The 12,984-nt window shown below is 32.0% G+C and overlaps 2 protein-coding genes across 5 annotated transcripts in view; both read right to left on the bottom strand.

The window, feature by feature from the left end:
• The window catches only part of LOC137632326 (putative leucine-rich repeat-containing protein DDB_G0290503), a 29,224-nt gene extending 26,943 nt beyond the window's left edge, over positions 1-2,281 (bottom strand). Inside the window, exons 1-3 of one of the 2 annotated variants that reach the window (XM_068364252.1) lie at positions 2,124-2,281; positions 451-543; positions 26-79 (exon numbers count right to left, since the gene is read on the bottom strand). In XM_068364252.1, coding sequence (XP_068220353.1) covers positions 26-79; positions 451-520 — 124 coding nt within the window. In that variant the 5' untranslated portion in view covers positions 521-543; positions 2,124-2,281. The remainder of the gene's footprint in view (positions 1-25; positions 80-450; positions 544-2,123) is intronic. The other variant, XM_068364251.1, reaches the window with a different exon arrangement.
• Positions 2,282-12,411: 10,130 nt separating this feature from the next.
• The window catches only part of LOC137632323 (atrial natriuretic peptide-converting enzyme-like), a 229,331-nt gene continuing 228,758 nt past the window's right edge, over positions 12,412-12,984 (bottom strand). For all 3 annotated transcript variants that reach the window (XM_068364244.1, XM_068364247.1, XM_068364245.1), the window contains one exon: positions 12,412-12,502. The gene's annotated coding sequence lies outside the window, so the exon portion shown is untranslated. The remainder of the gene's footprint in view (positions 12,503-12,984) is intronic.

Here is a 12,984-nt window from a genome sequence, read left to right as displayed (position 1 = left end):
TTCTTATTATAAATTCAATACCTACCGGGTACACTGAACTTGCCGACTGCTGTGCACTGTATGACCAGAGCTTCTGTGACTGTAAATACAAAAAGAAATTCTGAATAAGACTAACTTTATACCATAGAATCAACCGGTTTCAATATATTACCAAAGCTGTACATTTATTGACAAAATTAAAGGAACGTATCAAGAGTAAACCCTAAAGCAGGAAAATGAAATACCCATTTATAGAAAGTTCATAATGGAAACCAGGTTAGAAGTGAATGGGAACCATGCATTAAATCGAATGATCGCAGTATATTGCAACCAAGAAGAGATAAAAATTCTAAAGAAGGGAGAGGAAAAAACAGAGGAGTTGAAATAGTTTCAATCCACGATTCCCTTTTCCCACTTTGATCTACTAAATGGAAATCGACATTGATAAAACAAACCCGTAGTTTTACTTACAATGGAAACAAATGTTTGATATCAACAACGCCAGCAACGCCCCAAATATCGTGGACGTCATCTTCGCCATTTTTGCCTAAGGTCTGACACAACCTGTAAAATAAAAAGGGATTGGATTTATATGATGGGGATTGTATGGCCGGGAACTAAAGCCAAGGAGGCCATTCAGCAGTTGCATTATCAAGTAAAAATTGAAGAGGAATTCTATTAGGATGGAACTAAGTAGCAACAGAGGTTAAAATATGACGGTTAAGAAACGTTAAGTACGTAACAATAAGATGTTATACTTCATGACCAAGCTAATATAAAAAACTTTAGGCAAATAAAGTGCGTTTAAGCGGAAAAAACGGTGGCAAAATGTTCTTATTGAACTTCAAATAAGCAGTCATCTTTACTGAAAAATTCATGTCCTTGGAAAACGTTCAATAGCCAGAACACACCTTGTACACATACACATCAAAACCATTCTAGGTGCAAGAAATAATGATATCGCCATCCATTGAAAAAAAAAAAAAGTCATTAACAAACCATCTACACGGAGAGATGTAATTCAAAGGACAAACTTGTCAAAAACTCTTATTCAGATAAGCAAAATATGGCACACACTGTGCAAAATCCACTCGATACAATACAACCATACATAAACGCTACATCTGATAACATAGAAACATTCAGCCAAAGAATATAATCTAAAGGAATATCATTGCAAATATATGAAATAAATAAAGAACCGAGTTCAAGCAGATTTCATTACATCTTAGATATCTCTTTTGGGTATTAAAGTGACTCAATTGTGACTTTGTTTTCAGAAGGTCTAAACCTTATGGTAATGCTTTTGACTTTGGCTAAGATCCTGTTTTTGAAGTTATGAATAAATGAATGAACACACACACACACACACACACACTCACGCTCTTCTTAGAAAATGGCACAACTATTATCACTGACCTTCAAGGAGTGACAGTGGATGTGCGCATTGGGAATCCCATAATTTCCCTCAAAAGCTTTTAAATCACAAACAAAGATACAGTATCAAGATTTTTCGGCACTCAGATAATTACATTCACTTCTATTATTTTCAGTTGTAAAATATGCAAGGCGGTAATGAATATGTTGGGCTCCTAAAGATGCCCAACGTTGAAAATCTCTTAACATTGGTTCTCTCTCTCTCTCTCTCTCTCTCTCTCTCTCTCTCTCTCTCTCTCTCTCTCTCTCTCTCTCTCTCTCTCACAAACATGTACATATATATATATATATATATATATATATATATATATATATATATATATATATATATATATATATATATATATATATATACACACACACACACACACACACACACACTACAGTGCATACAAACCACAATCTAATACAAAAGCAAATATATCCATACACGGTATTCGTAAACATTACCATTCCTTCTTGTTCCCAAGAATAGTAAAGACTAATTTGATATATATATATATATATATATATATATATATATATATATATATATATATATATATATATATAACTATGCATATAAATACAATATTTATATATGCATACACAATGTATTTATTCAATTGCCATATTTCTTGCTCGCACAGGACACACACTCAACAGGACACCAACCACATATAAAAATAAAAGATCCTCATCACTGGGAAGGAATTAAAAGCACTCACGAGATATATGTAAGCAATCCTCCTGACAGGATTTGGTGAAGATTTCCGACGACTCGACCAACTAGTTCACACTCGGTGCCTTGGTTGCTGGCTAGTCCTCAACTGATGCCGACTCTCTCCTTGCGGGAGTGTTTTAAACCATTCCTCTCTCTCGGCCGGGGAATACCACTTGCTCCCTCCGTTACTGGTGTCAGAAAATCCCACTCTCTTTTTGTTCTTTCTTTCTCTTCAGAGACTGATGACTCTGGTCTCCTCAATTGATGGAGGCAACACATTTCGGGTTTTACGCAGTTAATAAAACATGGATGACGTAGGTCGGGTTTCTCAAACGGTTTGTTTACATCGCGAGTCTGTGACCATCATTTTCCAGTCAAGTTTAACTTCCCGATATTATACAGTAGTTAATTGATGGCATTATGCATTTTACTGGCTTCATTGGATTTATATATATATATTTTTTCTACAGGTTTAAGTATTCAGTTACTTTGTTATACCTTGAAACCAACAATACAAATTGAAAGCAAAAACATCATGAAGAGATTTATTCTTTTCCACAACGCAAATCATGCATACATACGTAGAGTATATACAATACACACACATATTATATATATGTACATGACATACTGTACATATGTATCCTGTATTCGAATATGTATATATTCTTATACGCACAAACAGTTGCACAAATACATTATATATTTACACATACTGTACATACATAAAAATACAATGTATGCATATACATATACTGTACATTGCATAAATTAGACATGTGTTTGACTACAACTCAGAAATCTAAACATTTGGCTCCTTATTATTATTATATTAATCAAACACATACATGCTTTATAAAAAATATTTAATATCTCTCTTACCTGTTAAACACTGAATACCAACGCCACCCGCCCTAACGACCCCCCACCCCCCAATAAATACTGACAATCCGAAATTGGATGGGAAAAATAAATTGGTTTTCATTTTCCTGATATTACGCCTGAAGGCATTTACTGAACTCTCGTCAGGTGACGTGAATCCGGAAGATTGCATGCTCTCTCTCTCTCTCTCTCTCTCTCTCTCTCTCTCTCTCTCTCTCTCTCTCTCTCTCTCTCTCTCTCTCTCTGTGTACGAAGCAAAGTAACGTATTTCTGAAGTTGTGGAATGTTTCGCTGTGCTCTCCCAATATCGTAAAAGAGTGAAGTCCACTGCAAAGGTGAACGTCCAAACAAGCACAAGGAAGCAATATCCGATGTTGAATAGCAAACACAGCAGTCGAGATATATATATATATATATATATATATATATATATATATATATATATATATATAATATATATATATATATATATATATATATATATATATATATATATATATATATATATATATATATATATATATATATATATAAATACAATATACTTATGATTGACCTTTTTATGTGGACTTCAGAAGTTCAAACATGCAGATAATGTTTTTGAGTTGAACAGGCCGATATAAGTCCCTCTTCATATTCCATATATGACAAATAGATTTCAATGTTATTACTGATCTTAAGGTAGATAGTACATTGGCCAGGGCTCCAGCCACCCATTGAGACACTACCGCTGGAGAGTTATGGGGTCTTCAACAGGCTAGGCAGTACTACATTTGATCTTTCTCCCTGGTTACGGTTCATTTTCCCTTTGCCTACACACTCACACCAAATAGTTTGGCCTATTCTTTGAATATTCTCCGCTTCCACACCAGAAGAGACTCTTTAGCTATTGTAAGCAGCTCTTCTAGGAGCACACTCCAATTTTGGGCGGTGCCATACCCTCTGTAACACGGTCTTCCACTGTCTTGGGTTAGAGTTCTCTTGCTTGAGGGTATACTAGGGCACACTATTATATCTTATTTCTCTTCTTCTTGTTTTGTTAAAGTTTCTATAGTTTATATAAGAGATATTTACTGTTCTTAAAACATTTAATTTTACTTGTTTCCTTTCCTCTCTTAGCTATTTTCCCTGTTAGAGACCCTGGCCATAATTATAGCATCCTGCTTTTCCAACTAGGGTTGTAGCTTAGCAATTAATAATAATAATAATAATAATAATAATAATAATAATTATTATTATTATTATTATTATTATTATTATTCATTACTTCTCATTTAATTTAATTATTTCCATATTTCATTTCATTATTAGGCTATTTTTCATGTTAGAGCTCTTAGGCTTATAGCATCTTGCTTTTTCAACCAGGGTTGTAGCTTAACTAATAATAATAACAACAACAACAGATAGTAGCACCTTGTGTATAAGATCAATAACCCCTGTAATGAAAAAAAAAAAAAAAAAAGCAGCGAAACAACTAAAACAAAATAGATAAATATCATTCCTTGACTTCGAGCATCGTCTTCAGAATGTCAATACCCTAAACTTGATTAGATCTTTAATATTTATATACTGTAACACAAATATTCATAAGATCAGACTTGACTATAAACTCTGAGCACATACAGTGTGAATATATCCAGAATGACACAAATCTCCCATATATAATAAAGGATATATATATATATATATATATATATATATATATATATATATATATATATATATAAATAAATAAATATATATATATATATATATATATATATATATATATGTATATATATATACATATATGTATTATATAAATTATAGATATACATATATATTATATAATATATATAGTGTATATATATATATATATACATACATACATTATATAAATTATATATAAATACAGTATATAATATATACATATATATATATATATATATATATATATATATTATATATAAAATATATACATACAGTATATATATATATATATATATATATATATATATATATATATATATATATTATATATGTACAGTATATATATACATATGTATTATATAAATTATATATATATATACATATATATTATATAATATATATATATATATATATATATATATATATATATATATATATATATATATATATATATATATATATAAATATATATATATTATGTCACGCTGAGCAGCATTGCCAAATGTATGATTACTCTCTCCCCGTTCCTCCGGGAGAGAGAGAGAGAGAGAGAGAGAGAGAGAGAGAGAGAGAGAGAGAGAGAGAGAGAGAGAGAGAGAGAGAGAGAGAGAGAGAGAGAGAGAGTAATCATGCTAAAGTAAGAGGGAGGGGAAGGGTTGAATCTGTGCATATATAAATATTTAGCAGTCATATTTGACGGGTCGCGTGCACTATTATTGCATGAGGAACCACTGTTATTCTATTCATGGGATAGGGGTATCGTATTTGGACTAGTAGGTACGGCCTACATTCTCTGCTGGGTTTTTACTTCATTCTTGTCATTTAAAGTACTAATATGAAAGATTTCCATAGCGATTCCTAATTCTTTAGAAGTCTCTTCGGCATTTTTTGGAAATGCATTTATTTCTTGTGAACCCAGAGGCTTGTAAAAACAATCTACTCTAGATAATTATTACAGATTATTAAAGAACGAATTATTAATTTTGAAATAGGATTTGTATTTCACGTACAAAAATGTGTGTAAATTGCAACTCTTATAAGCTTTACAGTTCATGTGTAATATATTTGTTAACTATTAAAGATAAATAGTCCCTTCTAAATGAAAATAAATACATTTAACGTTCTGGTAACATAGCACAACTCTGCTTTCTTCTGCGATTTTGTATCATAGTTATGAATATAACTGCAAAACTAAAAATTAATTCATAAACCAGCCAAGATCAAGAATGTTTAAACATTATTTCTTTGGTGAACGACGTTAACACCACGCGAAAACACAAACTCTAACATTAACTCGTGTTACAGTTATCTTTCAAAAATTCCAGCGAGTTCATCTGCCGAATGTGTGGGTCCTAATCTAGCCCTAATATCATTCAGAAAACTGTCGACTATCGCGTGACGCATCTTCAGGGTCATTGAAGCAGAGACGCACAAGAGGTGAAATCCCTCTCAATGATAGAAAAGAGGGTTGGAGCAGCAACAGCTTCCTTGAACAATTGCGGGAAGACCACACTTTCTCTGGTTTTCCCCTGTTCCTCGTATTTACCAAAAATTTTATTGTTGTAAAATCTGAATGGGTTTTGAAGAACTTCGTCAACTTCCTATTATTATTATTATTATTATTATTATTAGTAGTAGTAGTAGTAGTAGTAGTAGTAGTAGTAGTAGTAGTAGTAGTTATTATTATTATTATTATTATTAGTAGTAGTAGTAGTAGTAGTAGTAGTAGTAGTAGTAGTAGTAGTAGTACAAATAAGCACAAGCAAACTACGTAAAAAAAAAGTCATGAATTTAAATAGGTAATTAAAAGAGCAAAACATAAATAAGTCCATCAAGATGAAAAAACTACGTCAAGATACATGGCCCTTGTAACAGTGGCATGACAACTACCAACAAAAGCATTGCGCAAGAAGGTTGGTCGGTCGGTTAGGATATTAAGCCGACAAAGTCATTTTAGTTACAGTTCAACAACGTAAACTATATTAGAGGCAATTATAAGTCTATAAAATATAAAATAACTAATACATATGGTAATGATAAGAGACAAGTATCAGAGCAAGGATAAATATATAGATGTGACATTTAAAACATAAAGGTTAGTATATATAGCAACAATGTTAGCAGAAACAGATGTAAAAACTTTAATTTTGTTTGATTTTCAACCAAAATTGCAAAGTGCGTATATATATATATATATATATATATATATATATATATATATATATATATATATATATATATATATATATATATATATATATATATATATATATATATATATATATATACTTTAACCGTCAACCGTAATTAGTCCACTTCAGGAGTAGGACAAGGCCTGACATGTCCTTCCACTACCGTCTGTTTATGATCTTTCTATTATATATACACAGTATATATATATATATATATATATATATATATATAGAGAGAGAGAGAGAGAGAGAGAGAGAGAGAGAGAGAGAGAGAGAGAGAGAGAGAGAGAGAGAGAGAGAGACGAGGGGCTACAATGGGAAAAGTCACGTTATGACGTCACACGAAGCTATCATCATCAGCATGTACTGTATACGTATGTTTTTATCATATAATCTCGGGCTATAATGACGTAAACTCTAAGCATAAAAACAAATTGATCAATAAACCAATAAAACAAAGTCAAACCCGTAAGAAAGAAAGCAAACGAACACACAACCACCCACATGATGCACCAGGAGATCCCAAACATCACAAAAACAGTCAGTTTAGAAAACCACCGCGAAACGTTTTGGCTTCCCCTCCAGCTGAACCGCTCTTGCCATACCAAGGTCATGGCTGGCTTTTAGGAGTCATGTGATTGAGCATAACTCGACTCGGGAGGGAAACCCGGGACCCTCTGGGGCTTTTTTTCCTATTCTTCGCTTATGATACTGCAGATGCTTATTTTCGCTGCTCGAGTTTAAATTCTTCATAAATATTAAACTTCAAGGGGTTAGTTAACGACCAAATGATAAGCTTTCCTTTTCTCTTTTATTGTAAATCCCTTTTAGATTGGATAGGAAGGATTACTTTCATATACCTTGGATATATGGGCGGGGCCAGGGAGGCTATTCAGCGCCTAAGTGGGAAAAAAAGGGGGGGGGGCAAGTTAATTATGAAGTAAAAGTTAGAAGAAAAGAGGTGGGGACGGAGGTGAAGTTAAAGGCCAAAAATCGGCTGCAACTGCAAAGATCCGATAGTGATGCTACAGTGGGCCGCATCAAGTGCAAAATTAACAATAGACCTTTTTGGGAAGCAATCCATTTAGCTTTATTCACACTCTATCCCACCCAAATTCAATAAGGCATTGAGTTTCTCGAAAGTGATAGTTAACCTATAAATCCCCATAACATTCAGAAGTAGCGGTCATTAACCTTCAGGTGTACCTGCACATGTATGCCTGACATATCAACCGAGTTGAACCATTTGCTTTGATAACCTGTGTAGGGAACGCCCTCCCCCGAAAAAAAAGAAAAAAAAAAAACTGTGCTGGTTATTCAGACTAGAGTTCACGTATGCCTACACACATACAGATTTGTGCAGGAATACCTAAAGGTTAATGGCCATCATAAGGATCAAGAAACCCTCTTGTTCTGTTGTCTACATCATTAATCTGGCTGATAGTTTATTTATGACATATTTGTTTTTGATGTTGTCGATAGTTTATTATATGACACGTCTGTTTTGACGTTGTTTCTTATTTTAGAATGATTTATTGTTAATTTGTTCTCTTCATTTATTTATTTCCTTATTTCCTTTCCTCACTGGGCTATTTTTCCCTGTTGGAGCGCCTGGGCTTATAGTATCTTGCTTTTCCAACTAGGGTTGTAGCTTGGATAGTAATAATAATAATAATAATAATAATAATAATAATAATAATAAAGATACCTCAATAACCTCCTCCAGGTTGCCATTAAACTTCAGATTTACCTACACAGGTCTGCCTGGCATATCAATTGAGATAAACTAGTTGGACAGGTAACGGAAGTTTCTGCCTAGTGCCCATGCATGACAAAGGACGATTGTTTGTGATTCTATAAATTTTGGCCATTCCAACCTTTTCCCTTGCCCTCCCCTACCAGGTCCCAGTAGGAAAGCAGTACACATGAACCCGTGACCCTGCGCTCACTTTCAAGCACTTTACAATATGTTTCTTACTCCTTTATTCTATCTGACTTCTAACCGCTTTTAACTTTTAATTCACTGTGCAAAAGTTGCCCTATGTGGCCTCCCAGGACCCTGTAGTCCAAATTCTGAAATCAAATGCCTAACTCCGGATGACTCAGGATTTTCGGATGTTTTGTTTACGATTTAATTTGCTAATCCTGTGCGTGTGATAATCGGTTTAGCAACCTCCGGTCGAAAACCACAAACACACATTATTGGGCAAGAAATGCTTTTGTATACATTACAAATGTGACTATGTAAATTATTTACGTAAAAGCTCTACATACCTGCTGATCATATTGAATTAAACATGTCAAAATAACAATGTTATTATATTACTATGAAGCATTACTCCAATAATAATTATAACAATCATCAATATTATTATCATTATCACTTCTATAAATTGCCGCATTCAATTCATGGAAAATCAACGTTGCAAATGCTGCAAAACATAGCATATAATTAATACATAATGTAATCAAATAATTCATGACAGTTACAATGGTTAACAAAATTCTATTAAAGGTATTCTTAGACTGGTATTACCACAAAACACATTTTCCTATATTGGCGAACGTGAGAAAGTGGACGAAGACTCAGGACAGAATATCATTGTTGCATTTCTAATGGCATTATTTCCTACTTTGTATCACAATTTTATACACACACACACACACACACACACACACACACACACACACACACACATATATATATATATATATATATATATATATATATATATATATATATATATATATATATATATATATATATACATTGCAAATGTTAAAGTAGTGATAAGGATATCATAGGCACAATGTTGATCGATTTCCTTTCATGTATAATTTCAACATACTTTCATCACATACGCCTCTTAATTAAACACGATATGGAATTTCGGATAATAATAAAGAAAGCAGACATTTCCACATCTAGATAAGGGATTAACACGAACGACGAATCAATCTAATTGATCGTGTTGGTAATTTCTTCAAGGTATCAGCGGGAATTTAAAAAATTGATGTGTAAATCTGAACTAAGGAAAAGACGTCTTTCAATATTACATGTTGATTTATGATTTCACGTCGCTTCGAAGCTTTCAATATCAGTAGCAGCAAGTAGCGATTTTTAAAGCTCAAATTTTTAACAAGAGTGGATTCACTGATAGGATGTGGAGACTTTGATTCATCAATGTCAACAGAAACAATGTTTGTTGTTGTTGGTCTCCGTGTGTGTGCGTATGTGAGTGTGTGGAAAACCCTCCATCCCGGAGGGAAATTTCCCTTAAAAGCCCTTCGTATTATAGAGGGAATGTTTTCTTACAAACATGCAATGGGCCCATATACATCTACAAGAGATCATAGAAAAACAACCATCCCCTTTAAAATATTACCATAATGTGATTTTAAGATTAATTACTATCTACTCCTTCGTATTATATACAATAATTATTTTCGTTAAAGAAATGTACAGGATGTTTTTCCCCCGAATAAAATTACACCTGCCAAGATTGAAAAGATGGCCTATGAGGAATAAAATATACTAAGGGGTAAAGAATTATCAGAAGAAAATAACTTAAAATGAGGTGGAAAATGCCAAGAAAGAGAAAGGATCACACAAGCATAGCGTAACTTCCTTCTAAACCCAAGGAACGACAATGTAACGGATAAAAATCAATGGCTTCATAGTCAATGGTTATGAAAATCAACATTTGAATGCTAACATAACATCCTTTATAATACTAATTGTTTTATAAATAGTAGACCAGGTTGAGCAGCGTTTTGTCTCATCATTACTGAGCAAGTAACAGAGAAAAGATGGAATTATAGAATATTCTTTAAAATTTTGCTGAAGGTAGGAAGGATAGTCCTGACATTATATATATATATATATATATATATATATATATATATATATATATATATATATAGATATATATATATATATATATATATATATATATATATATATATATATATATATATATATATATATATATATATATATATATATAATATATATATATATATATATATATATATATATATATATATATATATATATATATCTATATATATATATATATATAGATGGATATATATATATATATATATATATATATATATATATATATATATATATATATATATATGTGTGTGTGTGTGTGTGTGTGTGTGTGTGTAATTATATATTGGTCCATTCAACTAAATATAACTAAAGTGAGGTATTGTCCAGAGAGCATTATTTGAGTTCCTTATTCATGGTATTGTTCTTATATTACGTCGTTTCAAGTATGACAATTTTTATGTAAATGAGGAATAATAATAATAATAATAATAATAATAATAATAATAATAATAATAATAATAATAATAATAATAATAATAATAATTATTATTTGATAGCCAAATATTCCATAATCACATGGGTACTCTCTTGGCAAGACCGAAGTTTGGTGATATCATATCGCATACGTGTAATAAATTGAAATGACAGACACGCCACTCAAAAAGATTTAATAAATTTGCAATATGAGGATATAAACCGAAGACCATACCTTTCAGAAGAGAATGGAACGTAGGCTTCATCAACAAGCTGACTATTTTTCTTGTAACTTTTGCAGTCATTGGGCTGTTTGTTATAATGAAGATAGTATTGCTGAGGAAATGACTGCAAACAATAATAATATGGCAAGTTTAACCAACAAAGTAAAATGAATAAATCTGTACATAATGATGTCCCTTGACAAAAAAAAAAAAAAAAAAAAAAATACACACTGGATTACTTATAAGATCAGAAGCTCTTTAACTGTGTCAAATACCGCTAGAGAGTTATGGGAGATATGAGGTCTTTTGACTGGCCATACAGTAATACATTGGACCCTTCTCTCTGGTTACGGTTCTTTCCCTTTGCCTACACAGACACCGAATAGTCTGGCCTATTCTTTACAGATTCTCCTCTGTCCTCATACACCTGACAACACTGAGATTACCAAACAATTCTTCTTCACCCAAAGGATTAACTACTGCACTGTAATTGTTCAGTGGCTACTTTCCTCTTGATAAGGGGAGAAGAGACTCTTTAGCTATGGTAAGCAGCTCTTCCAAAATCAACCCCCTGTTCTCTAGTCTTCGATAGTGCCATAGCCTCTGTACTATGGTCTTCCACTGTCTAGGGTTAAAGTTCTCTTGCTTGAGGGTACACTCGGACTCACTATTCTATCTAATTTCTCATCCTCTTGTTTTATTGAAGTATTCATAGTTTATGTAGGAAATATTTATTTTAATGTTGTTACGGTCTTTAAAATATTTTATTTTTCCTTGTTTCCTTTCCTCACTGAGCTATTTTCCCTGTTGGGCCCCCTGGGCTTATAGCATCCTGCTTTTCCAACTAGGGTTGTAGCATAGGAATTAATAATAATAATAATAATAATAATAATAATAATAATAATAATTCAAGGAAAGGTTACCTAGATAAGAAACACAATTCCACATAAAATATAGCGAAGTACAACATACCTTTGGAAGCCCTGTACAATGGAGTACGTATTGTATCTGAAGATCATTCCCTATTTTTCTGGGAGATTCTGTCAGAACTGTGATCATACCAAGACATTTTACAGATCACCTGAAAAAGAAAAAAAAAAAATTGTACCATAACTAATGGATCAATTTCTTATTTTTCAATCATTACAGAGATTATACCGGCCAAATTACATACCATATATATATATATATATATATATATATATATATATATATATATATATATATATATATATATATATATATATATACATGGATAGTCACATCTTATGGACGTGCACAAAAAAAAAAAAAAAAAAATGAGAAGAAAATTTATGAAAAGTTTCAAGGATCACAATTCATACAAAAAAAGAAAAAAAAAACGTTTTCTAAAACAGAAAATAATATTTTATCTCTAAATTATAATCTCTCGGGCAACTTTGGCAACATTGCAACTAACATCCTTGAATCAGAGCTCAAAGAAATCAGGTACAGTAATTTCGAGTTCACTAGACGGAAATATTACCAATGCTCATTTGGTAGCAATTCATTCCCAACTTCTAAGCCCATTCCTTTACTCCTATG

The sequence above is a fragment of the Palaemon carinicauda genome, chromosome 41 (assembly GCF_036898095.1).
Source record: "Palaemon carinicauda isolate YSFRI2023 chromosome 41, ASM3689809v2, whole genome shotgun sequence".
NCBI lineage: Eukaryota > Metazoa > Arthropoda > Malacostraca > Decapoda > Palaemonidae > Palaemon > Palaemon carinicauda.
The sequence above is the reverse complement of the archived record's forward strand: the minus strand, read 5'-3'. Positions and strand labels throughout refer to the sequence as shown.